The sequence below is a fragment of the Hydra vulgaris genome, chromosome 01, assembly GCF_038396675.1.
Source record: "Hydra vulgaris chromosome 01, alternate assembly HydraT2T_AEP".
In the NCBI taxonomy this organism is placed as follows: domain Eukaryota; kingdom Metazoa; phylum Cnidaria; class Hydrozoa; order Anthoathecata; family Hydridae; genus Hydra; species Hydra vulgaris.
In genome coordinates, this window is record NC_088920.1 from 55300001 (window position 1) to 55315790 (window position 15790).

General features: G+C 26.6%; 1 protein-coding gene across 3 annotated transcripts in view; it reads right to left on the minus strand.

The window, feature by feature from the left end:
• LOC100214033 (centrosomal protein of 164 kDa) overlaps positions 1-15790 on the minus strand; it is a 39871-nt gene that overhangs the window by 13378 nt on the left and 10703 nt on the right. For all 3 annotated transcript variants that reach the window (XM_065788693.1, XM_065788692.1, XM_065788694.1), the window contains exons 9-13: positions 14749-15041; positions 14254-14429; positions 13675-13727; positions 7968-8294; positions 44-367 (exon numbers count right to left, since the gene is read on the minus strand). In XM_065788693.1, coding sequence (XP_065644765.1) covers positions 44-367; positions 7968-8294; positions 13675-13727; positions 14254-14429; positions 14749-15041 — 1173 coding nt within the window. The remainder of the gene's footprint in view (positions 1-43; positions 368-7967; positions 8295-13674; positions 13728-14253; positions 14430-14748; positions 15042-15790) is intronic.

Sequence of the window (15790 nt, forward strand, 5' to 3'; positions counted from 1 at the left end):
AACAACCAATTTGAAATATTTTCCAAAATACTTTAACAATAACCTTTTCTTCAAATTCCTTCTTTATTTCCTCTAACTGGTGTATAAACTTTTGAGACAATTTTCTGATTTCTTCAGAGTGTTTCTCATTCATTTCTTTTATTGCATATTTATGATTCTCTTCTGCTTCATTGATATAAGACATATTGCCTGAAATTTGTGCAAACTTGCTTTGATTTAAGGAGTCTTTAAATATATTTTCATCTTCCTCATATTTTCCTTCAATATCTGCTTTAAGAGAATTTATTCGTAAATTATGCTCATTGAAAAGATTTGAACGAAGTTCTTCAGTTTCTTTTTCAAACTGCTTCTTGACATTATCTAACATCTGGATTAAAAAATATTAAATAGTAAAACTACATCAGGAATAACTATAAGAAAGTCATTTGAATTAATAATAAAATTAATAATAATAAAATTAATAATAATAAAATTAATAATAATAATTATAATAATAAATATAATCACCAAATACACCAACAAACATAAAAAACATACAAATACACCACAAACATAAAAAACAGTTATGTCAGTGGGTGTAACACTTATTTTAAAATTTTTTTTATGACTTACAATTATAAACAAGCCTAAAACTATTTATATAAAAATTAATTTGGTTACATGTCAATTTAGTAAAAACTAAAAAAAAAATTATTCTGATTTATAAAATAAGCTGTCAATTATATTCTGATTTATAAAACAAGCTGTCAATTATATAATGATTCATAAAATAAGCTGTCAACTAATTCTGATTTTAAAAAAAAGTTGTCAACTATATTCTGATTTATAAAATATTCTGTCAACTATATTCTGATTTATAAAATATTCTGTCATCTATATTCTGATTTATAAAATATGCTGACAACTATATTCTGATTTGTCAACTATAGACTAGTATAAGTAGTAACAATGCATCCCAGACACAGTAATGCAGTGACACCTTTTTATCAGGCTCTCTGAAACATCAATGGTCAAAGTATTGTGGCCCTTAAAATGGAGTTTAAAATTAATTTACAACTTAAATCTAATAGAATCTTTCAACACCAATATTTTTCTTTCAATTTTTTTTGTCACACATTTTTATTTACCATTGTTATTTTATGTTTATTTAGTGAGAGATTACTTACGTGGTGGCCAAATTATTAGACTAGGCTACAAAATCAAGGTTATTTTCAAATGTACCTTGACACAAATTATTTATTAAATTAATTTATATATAGTTACTTCATGTATAGGCCAATGTTGTCTGAGTGATAATAAGTGTAATTTATTTTTATTTTCACTCAAGTACTACTTTATTTAATTTTTTAACTGTAAACTGAATATTAAAATTTGGTCATCTGCTATCTGTCAGTATTTTCTTAATTGTTTGGTATTTATGAGCAGAAATTAAAGGAAAATGTACATTAATAAGAATTGCTAGACATTATATTAAGGTCAATCTTTTATTTAATTATATGTTCTAAAAATGAAGAAACATGTTTAATTAATAAAGCATTTTATATCCTTTTAATAGATGGGTAAAGTTGCTGACCTGTCACCAACAAAATTGACAAAAGTTGAGGTTTATCTACAAGAGACATTACTCATGCAAAAGGAGATTGCTAAAAACATTGGAATAAGTTAGAAATAGGTATCCAGAATAAAGAAGATGCAGACTGGTGAAAATTTACAAGGCAATGGTGCTGGCAATTGTGGCAGAAAGAAATTAGTGCCTGCCTGAGACAACAGGTACCTCATGAAATGCTGTATAAAAAACCATAAAAGCAAAAAAGCAACAAGCAAGATGTTGCAAAAAGAATTACAAAAAAGTAGTACATGTGAGTGCCAGAACAGTCGGAAGACAATTAGTTGCAAATGGTTTTCAAGCTCGACGGTCACGAAGAAAACCAAAGCTGACTCCGGCAATGATCAAGAAACATTTGGTATATGGAAAGCAACACAAGAACTACACTGAAAATGATTGGAGTCAGGTGTGTTTCAGTGATGAATCGTCCTTTTGCATCATGGATGAGAAAGTAGCCTATGTATGCAGGAGACCCAGTGAAGAAGTTTGTGACTGTGTTGCAGAGACATTGAAGCACCTAATGTATTTCATGGTCTGGTCAGTCATCTCTATTTATGGGCCTGGATGACTGTATATTATTGAAAGCACCACGAAGCAAGTTCAATACAAGAAGGTGCTTGAGACACGACTGCTGCTTTAACTTGGCGAATGGTGTCAACGGAGACTGTTCTTTTTTATGCAAGATGGAGCACCTTGTCACACTAGGCACACTGAGGCTTTGATCAATCACGATGACAAAACTCGCCAGCTTTGCCCGAAAATTATTCGTGGCAATCCTCCAAGGGTCCATGTACTGCTTAAAAATAAGGGAAACCATACAAAATATTACCTGACATGTTTTAACTATACAAACTTTCATTCCCATTGTAACTTATTTCATTTTCTACTGTTACTTTTTGCATTTTTATTGTAATTTTTACTTTGTTTTATTAATGCAAATTTTAAGTTCATTTTCAAGTTTATTCTCTTGACATTTGAATATCAAGTCCAAATTTATTTTAGTTCAATTTTAAGCTTTATTACAATTAAAATATTGCTTTTCTTAACTTTTCTAATTTTTTGTAATGTTTTGAGTAAAAATGCTGCACTATTTATGAATAAATTTCACAAACCCATCAAAATTTCATTTAGTCTAATACTTTGGCCACCACTGTATAGAGAAAAAAAGATAAAAAAAGCAATAAATATATAGAAATAAAAGATAAAAAACAATAAAGAAAAAAAAGGAAACATTAAATAGGCTCTCCTTTTTTTTTATATATATATATTTATTTATATATGTCTATGAGATATATATATATATATATATACATACTTTTTTTGTCATTTGTTTCAGTTGTTTTTATAATTACTATTTTTGTTTCACATTACATTCAAAATTACTCAATAATTTTGATTAGAATTATACACATTACATCAACAATTATCATTTTTGTGTATGTATACATATACATACATATACGTATACACAGATACGCACATACATATGTATGTATCAGGCTTTGTTTTAAAGTGTTACAAGTAGAGCAATTTCATACGCCTTGAGCGATTTTTTATGTAAACAGTGATTTACTAATAAAAAAACTCAAATAAAATTAAAAAATTATTTTTATTTTGTTTTTATTTTATTGTAATGATTGATTTTTTCGCTTGAAAAACGTTAATACTTAAAACTTGAAGCAAAGATCATAATAATATAATTTAATTCCGATAAAAAATATATGATTTAATTTAAAACTAATTTAATAAAAATATATAACTTTAAAAAAAAATTAAATTTTAAATAAACAAAATCAAAAATCAAAAATTTGCACATTTCGTGCAGACTTATTTTTACAACACAAATCACAGCGAAAAAATTTATTTATTATCGCAGCGAAATATTTTTAACAAACGATATAAATACAGTGATAAAATTTTAATAAATGATGCTTGGAAAAATAATCATTGCTTTCAAAACAATTTTTTTATTTGTTACTCTCTAATTTTTTTAAATAAAAAATCATTTGTAGTTGCAAAGCTGCAAATAGAAATTTAAGAAATAAACATTTAAAAATTCAAAAACTTAACATATTTTAATTCATTTATGCAAATGTCGAGAAAAGAAAGAAATTTGTTTATATCAAATGTTTTTAAAAATGCATTATTAAATCTTATTAAAAAAAAAGAAAATAAACATTTCCTAATAGTAATAATAAAAAAGAAGTTAAATAACATTTAACTCGTCTTGTGGTAACTAATATTATTGCAGTAATTTAAAAAAATTAAATGTCTTTAAAAAACAAAAAAAGAGAATTTTATGACGTCAAACTCACATTAGCCTATTGTGTAAAGCATTTTTTATTTAAAACAAGGCTTGTGTATGTATGTATGTATGTATGTATGTATGTATGTATGTATGTATGTATGTATGTATGTATGTATGTATGTATGTATGTATGTATGTATGTATGCATGTATGTAAAACTGTTACATGTAAAGGATGTTACTTTTGTCATTAGATTTTTTACATCATTATATTAAATGTTTTCTTTTGCTAAACTTAGCATTGCTATTATCTTTATCAGCAGGATTTAAATTATGGTATTAAATTCATTAGAAATTTTTTAAATATACACATTTATATATCTGTGTTTTTTTAGATTTTACCATATTTGTTTATAATCATTTGTTAATCTTAATTTTACATTTGTTTAGGAATAATACTTTTGTTTATTTAGCAATTATTTGTAATTGCTTTTTTAGTAATTAATATATAACTTTTATATTTACCAACCATTAACAACAATAAGCTAAATAAAAAATTTGCAGATTTTTAATTGTAAGAAACTAAATACGAGGCCAGTTCTAGAATCATATTTTTGCTCAAATAAACAGTTTACTGATACCACCACTTTAATTACAGCTATAACCTACTTAATAACCGCTACCACCTCTTTTCTGAAACATTCTGTTTTTATCTTCAAGCTTTTTCTTAATCAATCATATATACAAAAATCATAAAACTCTGGTTAAAGATAAAAAATCAACAAAAAAAAAGCATAAATAACTTATTCAAATTCTTTACAGAAAATACATTTTTTATTTTATAAATGCAAAAGGAAATTTTTAGATATAAATTTCAACAGTGTTTTTCCAATTTAATTCTAAAACCTTTTTTCAAAACCCAATTCTAAAAATAATAATAATACCAACTGCAAATGGTAATGGCTAAATAAATAACAAAAAACAATAATTTTGCTTTAAAAATGTTAGAAGCACTTTATTATTTTTGTCATAAATAAATAAAAAATACCATTGCATCTTAAAACTAAAGTTAATTAAAAATTAATTTTAGAAAAGTCAAAACAACTCTAACACTAATTTCCTTAAAAATTAAATAATATTTGTAATAATTAAATAATAAAAATTACTGTATTTTGAACAATAAAATAAAAATAATATAATCATTTTTATCATTATTATTATTAATATTATAAATTATAATCAATATAATTACTTGCAATAATAAAATAATAAAAATCAAATAATACAAATTAAAAAAAAGTTTTTTAACTTTTTAACCTTCAACCTCCTAGAATTCACCATGAATAGTTTTACAGGCTTTTAATAAACAACATTAGGAATTTTTTCAACAACAACAACATTCTTTTGATAAACAACATTAGGAATATATATATCATATCAACCCTTAGAATTAGGAAAAATGAGGTTAACAATAATTTGCTGACCTCCATTTTTTAAAAGTCAGCAAAAAAAATTTGATACAAAGGTCTTACCATAAGACATAGTAACGACATAAGCAATTTTTTACTGACCTTAAACACTATAAGCAATAGAAAATAAGTTTTTAATTAAAATTACCAAACCAATTTATTTATTGAGATATTAACAAAAAACATTTGTTTTGTCATTATACTTCCGGTTGAGAGGTTAATATTAAATCCATAAATCTGCATAGTTTTTTCCGTAGTAAAAATACCTGGTTTGAGTAATAAATGTACTTACCATAATAATTTAGATGATAACACAGTAAGATTGGGTTTTCCCCTTTTATAAAAATTTGCTTTTGATGAAATAAAAATTGTAATTAAACGAAGATCACCGCTTTTTTACTTTGTTTTATTCTTATTTCTATTAAAATATTTTGTTTTTTTTTACCATGAAATGAAATTTATTTGCATTATTTCTAACTAAATCCAAAAAATTTAAAAAATGGTATTTTTGGTTTTAAAATTTTATTAGCAGAACTTGTTTTTAACAAATTTAATTTTTAAATTTACATATTTTATATTTATAGTATATTTATAGTATATAGCTTTGTTTTTAAAATAAAATAAATATAAGTTAGAGTTTTAAAACATTTGTGTTAATTTTATTTGGCATTATATAAAAAGCAATATATATATATATAGGTATTCTTCTACATTAAAAATTAATTGCAAAAGGGAAAATCCATACGAAAGGTTTATAACTCGAGTTTAAGTTATTTGAAAGAACTTTTTTGTATTGATGTCGTTTATTAACTACAAAAGTACATTATTCAGACCAGTAATTAAAAAAAAAAAAATTCAAAGAGCCAGAACTTACCTTCGAGAAAAAAAAAAGCCTCAAAAATTATGATTTTTTTTCGCTAATACCTCGATAAACAATTTGTTCTGGAAAGTTTAATTAACATGAAACTTATTTTTTAAGAATCATTTATGATATAAACACAACTTGTGTTGGCACTGGGGGATCACTTTAATAATCTCAAAACCTTTACATAAAGAAACTAATAATAGAGAGAAGACTAATCGAAATATAGTTAGAGAGGTCAGTGCGTTTTCTAGAGTTTTTAAAGATTGTTACTACTTATTTAGCACTTATTTATAGTTTAATGAGAATTAAAGAAAGTTGTGGAGAACACTTTTGTAAGACTATGAGGGAAATGTAACGAACAATTATTACGAATGATTATTGAAATGAGGGAAATGTTGTACGAATCACAAGCTGTATAAGAGTTTAATTTGACTAGGAAACTGTATAGGATAGGAAAGTATAGGAAGCTGTAGTGATTTAGATGTCTAACAATGGATTAATCTGTTTAACTGAAATGACAGGAAGAGCATGCCCATTAGATTCAAGAGTCAAATTAGAGAAAAATTTTTTTGCAAAGAACTCTGCCTTATTTCGGGGAGAAGTGATAAGATCAGACCCATAAATTAGAGTTTGAATCTTAGACTTACTTTAGTTAATGGCACTACTTGAGATTTTCCAAAAGTCTCTAGAACCTAACATCTGTGATAAGATACACGATTTAGTAAACTGATAATAATGGAGCTTAGCATCAGACAGGACCTTTTTACATTAACTTTTTGCAATAATAAATATAAAGTTGTTCTTAAGAGGTGTTCTTGTAAAAAAGATGAAAAAAATGATTTCAGTTTAATATAGCAACTGGATGTTTGGCATGACTTTAACAAGACAAGAAAAGGAGTTATAATCTCAAAGAGAAATAAAAAACAACAACAATTTATTAAACAATGTTTGTCAGAAAAGATTTAAGTGGTTTGGTTATTAACATGTAGAGACAGCAGCTTCAGGAGAAAATGTTAGAGTTAAAAGTAAGAAAACTTGAAGAGATTGCTTTACATAAGGTATGAATGAGCTCTAGTTAAGGATTGAATATTCTGGAGATTGTTTACATTAGAGAAACAGCATAAAAGGGGCTAAGGTATGATTGATGATGATGATGATGATGACGATGATAACAATGATGATAATAATGATGATGATGGTGATAATAATGACAATTATGATGATCATATTGATCATGATGATCTTCATATATAAATAAACATAAATATACATAACATATAACATGAACTTTGAATAAAAAAATTTACTTTAGAACGTATCAATATTTATGCAGTCCCAGTCACAAACATGGCCCTACTATATTTTATACCAAAGCCAACCCCAGCCCAAGTCAAATTTCAACCTCGGTCAATTACTAATACAGTCACACTCTAAGTAATGTGTTTATGATACTATATTACTATAGATATAAAAAAATATTATTTATCTATAAACTCTATGTTTTATATAAGCTCTATGTCTTTATACAAATATAATACTAATAATAATCACAGAAACTTAATTAAAATTTATTTTAAATATTGAAGTCCTATCTATTTTGAAAGCTACATTTAAAATAAATAATGATGTCAACTTCAACAAATTACTTATATGTAGAATGATTTTACAAGCATTACATTTATAAGTAAAGTAACTGAATGATTGTACATAATAAGTAATACTAAAACATGTGGCGTATGTTACAAAAATTAAACTAACTTAACATGCTGTTTATACTTACTAATCTTTTTTCTTTCTCTAGATTGTCCTGTAAACTTTTCTTATCAAGCTCATTTTGCTTTTCGATGTCTTCTTTAAACTTTAACAAACTATCTTTTAGATTAGATTTATGTTTCTCAATTTCCTTTTCATCTTCAGCTTTTAAACGTTTCAACTCAACATCTTTATCTTCTTTCAATTTTGCTGTAAATTGCTGCATTTCTAAATCCAGTTTGTTTTTCAATTGAGTTATAATACTTTGATGATCAACTTTGATTTTGTTTTCTTCATTCTTTGTTTCTATCTCATACTTAGCTTTTAACTTCTGTACTTCAAGATTAAGTTCTTCCTGTAAAATTTCATTCAAATTCATTTTCAAATTTCAAAACTATTTATATATATATATATATATATATATATATATATATATATATATATATATATATATATATATATATGTATATATACACATATATATGTATATATATATATATATATATATATATATATATTTATATATATATTATTTAGATGAATAAAAACAACTGATTAGTGGGAAGTTTCATGCCCAAAGGCAATCATCAGCCGTTAATACAGAAAAAACCGTAAACAAACTGTTACAAAAACGTAAAAATTACTGTAGAATGACTTCTGACATTATAAAGAAATGTAAGTAAAAAACAAAACAAAAAACAAAAAGCCATTATAGTTTACTAGTCTCCTGTGTCAAGACTAGTAATATAGTTTCTAGTAACGGTTGATCATAATAAAAAAGTATACTTTGGCTTTAGTAATACACCATTTAAATTAAAAACACAAACCATCTCAAATCATTTGCATCAGTTAAGTATAGAAATAACACAGAACTCTCTAAGGAAATATGGAACTTTTAAGACCAAAACATAAACCCTAATATAGAAATATGCCACCTTTGACTCTACGAAAAATATGTCATTTTATCACATAATGGAAAAAATCTACTGTATAAAAAAAAACGAAATTGTATCTCAGTGTCGACAATCTAAAAAATTCTTATTACCTTTATTTGACACAGAAGATTAGTCAACTATAACAGCTTTTTATTTTTTATTTTGTTTTTTACTTAGATTTGTTTATAATGTCAGTCGTTTATAAGTCATTCTACATTAATTTTTATGTTTTTGTAACAGTTTGTTTATGTTTTTTTTTCTTCATATTGATGAATCGGCTGATGATTGCCTTCGGGCATGAAACTTTGAGTCCCGCTAATCATTTATTTTTATTCATCTGAATGAAATATAAATATATAGCTTTATTATTTAATGATATTGAGCACTGTAACACTTACAAGAGTCTATGTACTATTACATCAAAATACATAACCTCAAATATATTTTATATATCTATACAAATATATATATATACAGTATCGGACAAAACATTTGCAACCAACATCGAACAATGCTAAAAAGTGTTCCTAATTTTACATATCTTAAAAACGAAACAAACTATACTACCACAGCAAACAGTTCAGGAGTCTGGAGTCATAGCATGCCATGACATGAGCAATCAGCTGACAGGTGACAGCACACAGGCAGAACTTCGTTGACAAGTGCCATTTTGCAGCGGACAAAACAAATGCAACCTTTTTGGTTTGTTTCATTTTTATAAGTCTGGTCCGTGTCAACGTCACGGAAGTTTTTTAATAATTAGGAAGTAATTAGGAAGTATCCAGAAGCATGCAGAAGCTTCCAGAAGTTTCCAGAAGAAGCATCTGGAAGCATCCAGTAGCATCCAGAAATATCCAGAAACATTCAGAAGCTTCCAGAAGCATCGAAAAGAAGCATCTAGAATCTTCCAGAACAGGTTCACACAGGTTCATTTTACTATATAAGAGACACGTAAATCGACATGTAATTCAGTCAGTATATGGAAGTCAATCAGTCAGTATTATCAAGACAGTTTATCGAAGTAAGTTTTATCAAAGTGTTTTATCGAAGAACATCAATACAAGAAGTGAAATACAACAAGTGTTTCATTACATCAATACAGTCCACATCCAACCAAGATATTGTGTTCCACAGAGCATTATTGTATCATCACAAGGTAAATATAACACGGTAAGCCTTGAGAAGCGTGATTATTTATTTTTATTATTTTTATGACTTCAAGTGCAAAAAAGGCTCCCGACAGTCTTGGATTGGAACAAAGAAAGAAAATTATTGGCGATTACATAAGTGGAATGTCACAAAAAAGTATTTGTGATAAATATCGCGTGAAAAATGGACCGTATCAAAACTATGTTCCAAATATTGTTCTATGGGGAAGTTGGCAGCAGATTACAAAGGTGGAAGACCGCGTTCCACCACTTCTAGAGAGGATTCTATGATTGTCAGATTCGTCAAGAAGGATCCCTGGATATCATCAGTCAAGATACAAAAGCAATTAGAGCTGCCTGTATCGGACCGAACAATCAGAAGAGGTGCTGTTGAAGCCGGATTGTTTTCTCGACGCACTGCAAAGAAACCGTTGATTTCACTAAAAAACCAGAAGAAAACACTCCTGTTTGCTACATCTCATATTGAATCGAAGTTCAACATCATTGGGAGCGATGGCATTTGCTGTGTATGTCGACCGGCCGGGAAACGCCTCGATTTACGTTACTGCCAAAAGACCGGCCGGGAAACGCCTCGATTACGTTACTGCCGTGAAGCATGGTGGAGGCAATGTAATGGTCTGGGGGTGTTTTTCTGCTAACAGTTTAGGTCCAATACATCAAAACAATGGAATAATGGACCGTTTCATGTATAAAAATATCCTGAAAGATGTTATGTTACCTCATGCTGAATGGAATATGCCAATAAAATGGGTTTTTCAGCAAGACAACAATCCGAAACACACTGCAAAAGTAGTCAAGCAGTGGTTTCAAGACAACCACCTATCGGTGATGGATTGGCCGCCTCAATCTCCGGATCTCAACCCTATCGAGAACCTGTGGGAGATCGTCAATTGCAGAATTAATCGTGAAGGTGTTTGTAATAAGGATCAACTGTTTGAACAAATCCAAAAGGCCTGGGCAGCGATTCCACAAAGTTTCATTGATCACCTGATCGAATCTATGCCTCGAAGATACAAGGCTGTGATCGACAACAAAGGATTCGCCACGAAATATTGATAGCGAAATACAGCTTGGTCAACATTTTGTTGAGTTGCACTTGTTTTGTCCGGAAGGAAATCAACTTTTTTTAATACTTTTGCTTAATTTATTAATTTTCGTGTACAAATAATGAACTTTATGATGAATAAAACTTGAAGAACTTTGTCTCTAAACAGTTACATAGTTATTTCTCTAAATTGAAAAAATGCAGCACTTTTATATAAAGAAACTAAATTAGCATTATTTGGTTGCACTTGTTTTGTCCGATACTGTATATATATACATATATGTATATATATAAATGTATATATATATATATGAATATATATATATATATATATATATATATATATATATATATATATATATATATATATATATATATACATATATATATATCAAAATAGAAAAAAATTTAAAAATAAAAAACGAATGGTGTTGTCTGGGCAATAAAGAGGATGTGGTAAAACCTCCCAGTTTAACTGCCTTATTTTTTCTTGGGTTAATCTTGTTGCATGTGGCCAAGCATTATCATGTAGCAATATTACCCATTTTTGGTTGATCAGAGCTGGTCATTTTACCAACAATTGTGCAATCTAACTATTAGCAATACAATTCAGCTATAACTGCAATGGGCTTTGATTGCCAACTATTGGACAGAAAACCAAATAATCAAACACCCTGCTGGAGAAGTACATAAACATGCAATGCTGCTGGTATATGTTTATGTTAAAAATTATAACATAAAGCCACTAATAAAGATTGAAGGTGGCGGATGCTACTTCATAAAATTATGACATTATGTTATCACATTTTTATATAACAAATACAAATTAATTGATTGAAAAAAATCTTTTTGTTATCAACTAAAAAAAAAAAGTGCATAGGCTAATTTTTAATATGCATCAACGGGTATGAAAAATATAGAACATTTTAATAACCGGTATGAGCGTACTGATCTGTACTAGCAAACATGTTGCAATGTGGCAAACAAATTTTATTGCCATAGCTGCAATAATTGCAATTAAAAAAAAAAAATTTATTTAGAAAAAAAAAGAATTCTATTGATAACTGCTTTATAAATCAAACTTTATTCAACACAGAAGATAAAGAACATAAAACCTTTTAACAAATTTAAGTTGAGACTAATATAATAAACAATTGAGCAATATAATTTTTTTTTTAGTTACTATTTATTTATTATTTTATTTGTATAATAATCTTATTATAATAATATTTATAATGTATCCCATACACAGTGGGGATATTCTACCAGTACGGACCAGTACGCTCATACCGGTTGTAAAATTTTCTAAATTTTTTCATACCAGTTGTTGCATATTATGTTTACTGCTTTAACAGAAAATTTTGAAAAAAAAATTTTTTTTCCTACTAATAATGAAAAAGCAAGGAAATTTGTATGACTTATTAAGTTATACAAATTATGTTTTTCTTATGTAAATAAATAATTAATTATACCTTAAATTTATATGTATCTACAATTTTTTGAAGCATACCAGTTGCTTAGTATTTCAAATATCACCATACATATTTCATTGAACAGGGAAGTTTTTCATATTAGTCAAAATTCATCACTATTGTTGGTGTCTATAAATTAACTTAAATTTTAACATATCTTTACAGTCTTAAGGATATTTTGATTTTTCACAATGACAATTGTTTAATATTCAAGTAAAAATTGGCAAACAAGTCCAAGTAAATGATTTTTAGTTTCAATTAATTAACATTTTTCTCCATTCTGATATAAAACACATCTGAGTCATACATCCAAGACAAGCTGCTTTTTTCATCTTTTATATTAATTTTAGGTAAATATATGTTCTTCATCTCAGTAGATTACCTTCCATACTGTATACTGTATATCTAACCTACCATACTTTAATATCTTTAGCAATAGAACTCTTTAATTGCTTTAAACTCTTCCCTAAAATATTTTACGTTAATATTGACCACTTAATTTACTATAAACTATTTTAAAATTTTTTATCACTATACAAGTTTCAAGGTTCTGCACAATTAAATGAGTTTAACATTTTCAAATTAAATATAATTAAAAAAAAAATGTATGCAGATGAAAGCAGGGTTTTTTAATAAAGGTTTATTTATATTTGGCAACCTAAATCTCAATCTCAAATTTCTACTTACTATGTACTGTTTAATTACTTTTTTCAAATTTTGAATTTACAATTATTCTTATTTTTCTGCAATTTTATATTGGTTATATGTTTATCGGCTAAGCATTTTTTACTGGTTAGCTGTTTAACAGTTAAGCATTTTTTATTGGTCAGCTGTTTATTAGTTTAGCATTTTTTACTGGTTAGCTGTTTATTAGCTTGGCATTTTTTATTGATTAGTTGTTTATCAGTTAAGCATTTTTTATTGGTTTACCTATCTATATTACACTGAAAATTCAATGATTTTAAAAATACAAATTTATTATTGGTGTTCTTGAAACTACCAATTTTCTTAAAAAGCCAAACAAGTTTTGATCATGCATATATTTTACACTTCCAAAAAAATTTCAATAAATACCTTAACAAGGGTATAAATATATTCAAAATTAAAAACATGCCTTGAGCCTTTTTTCTTCATCTAGCTTTTTACTTTCATGCTCTGAACGCAATTCTAAATTATTATTTTGTTATTAGTATTCTTACTACATGTGTGCGTGTTTGTGTGTGTGTGTGTGTGTGTCTGTGTGTGTGTCTGTGTGTGTATATATCACAAATGGTGAAAAACTGCATTTAGATAAACCTAATAACTATAAATATTATTTAATTAAATTACTTCTACCTCTATCTTTTAACATCAAAAATAACAAACTTTATTTTACTTAAACTTTTTATTTATTTATTTTTTTTAATAATAATTTTTATATAAGTAAATTTATGCATTTTATACAAGTACATACATTTATCGAATATGAGTGTACAATAGATATTTGGAGATTGCACAGTGAACATAAATCATCCTTTTTGGGGATTATGGTTTTTTTAAAAGCAACTAATCTTAATTAGTTTTTGCAAGACCTTAAATTAAATTATTACATGTTATTACCTAAAAGCTGATTTTCAACGTCTGTGGTGCACATAAGTGTCTAAGCAAAGCTATATATTTGCACATACACTTTTGCTTAGACATGTATTCTTACTTGCAATATCAGCTTTGAATTGAGCATCTAATTTTTCTTTTTCTTCTGTTTCTTCTTTCATTAATTTTTCCTTGAAATATTTTAAATCTTTAGACTGAGTTTCTAAATTGGCTGATGAATTAATGTCAACACCTTTTTGAAAACGCTCAAGAATCATGACATTTTCGTCATCAATACTAAAACATAAAATTATTGTTTGTATATTATTGTGCATAACAAAAAATCACAACACACAACACATAAAACTGTCAAGAGTTTGTATATTATTGTATATTATAACCACAACAATCTGGAGCCAGCAGAAATGGAATGATTATATAAAATAACTGTTTTTTAAATAACAATGAATTTGGTGGATGTGATTATCAGGGAGATGTAACTTTTTTTTAAAATTTTTTGTGTTTTTTTAAAGAACATTTTTTCTTAATGAACTTAAATGAATAGGTGTTATAGTATTATACATTATCATGTAGCAAAAATACAAAAAATGTATACCTGTTACTGTTTGCATAACTTTCAGATCCTTCATTTGATTGTAATTGGAAATTTGCATTGTTCATAAGCTTTACATTTTTCCAGAGATTTTGGTCTGGACCTAATTTTTCATTTGATTGTTTTATTTTTAAAACTTCTTGCCGGAGTTTATCTTCATTGAAAGAATTCTTAATATCAAATTTATAAGATTTGCTATCGCTATCATCATCATCATTAGACATATTATATCGTGGAAGATTTTCTATAGTCATACCTTCTAAACGAGCTGCAAGGCCTGAGTTAATACCAAAATCCTATATTGAATAAAGTATTATTAAAATTCCTTAAATATAATACTTTATTTCATAAAGTATTATATTATTATTTCATAATTTTTAATAATGAAAATAAAACTATTTCATAATTTTTAAATAATGAATTACTTTATTTTATAAAGTATTATATTATTAAAAAAAAAAACAATACTTTTATGACATGATTGATCTTAGTTTTGCAGTGTAAAGGTAATTGCAATTCTATTTTATGATTACATGGCTTGTGATGTTTCAGTATTATTAGATTGGAGTTCATTTTTGAAATTCAGATAGTTAAGTGAAATTCAACTAAACTTCCCACAGGTCAAACTCACGTATTAAAGCCTTTGGTTTGGCAATAATAAATAAACCTAATAAAGCCTTCAGTTAAATAAATGGCACTTAAAGGTATTTTTAAAGATGGCACTTAAAGATGTGATGTGGTTTTTCCAACTAATATAGCTAGTATAACAAAACAATGTATCACATATATTACAGAAAGGTTTTTTTTATTGTTGTATTACTGTATATTACTGAATAGAATTCTTATTGTAAACAATATAGTACAGAATCCTTATAGCATATATTACAGAACTAAATTTTATTGCATCAATTAAAGAAATTTATTGTATGTATTAAAGGAATTTATTGCATGTATTAAAGAAATTTATTGCATGTATTAAAGAAATTTATTGCATGTATTAAAGAAATCTATTGCATGTATTATGAAATTTATTGCATGTATTAAA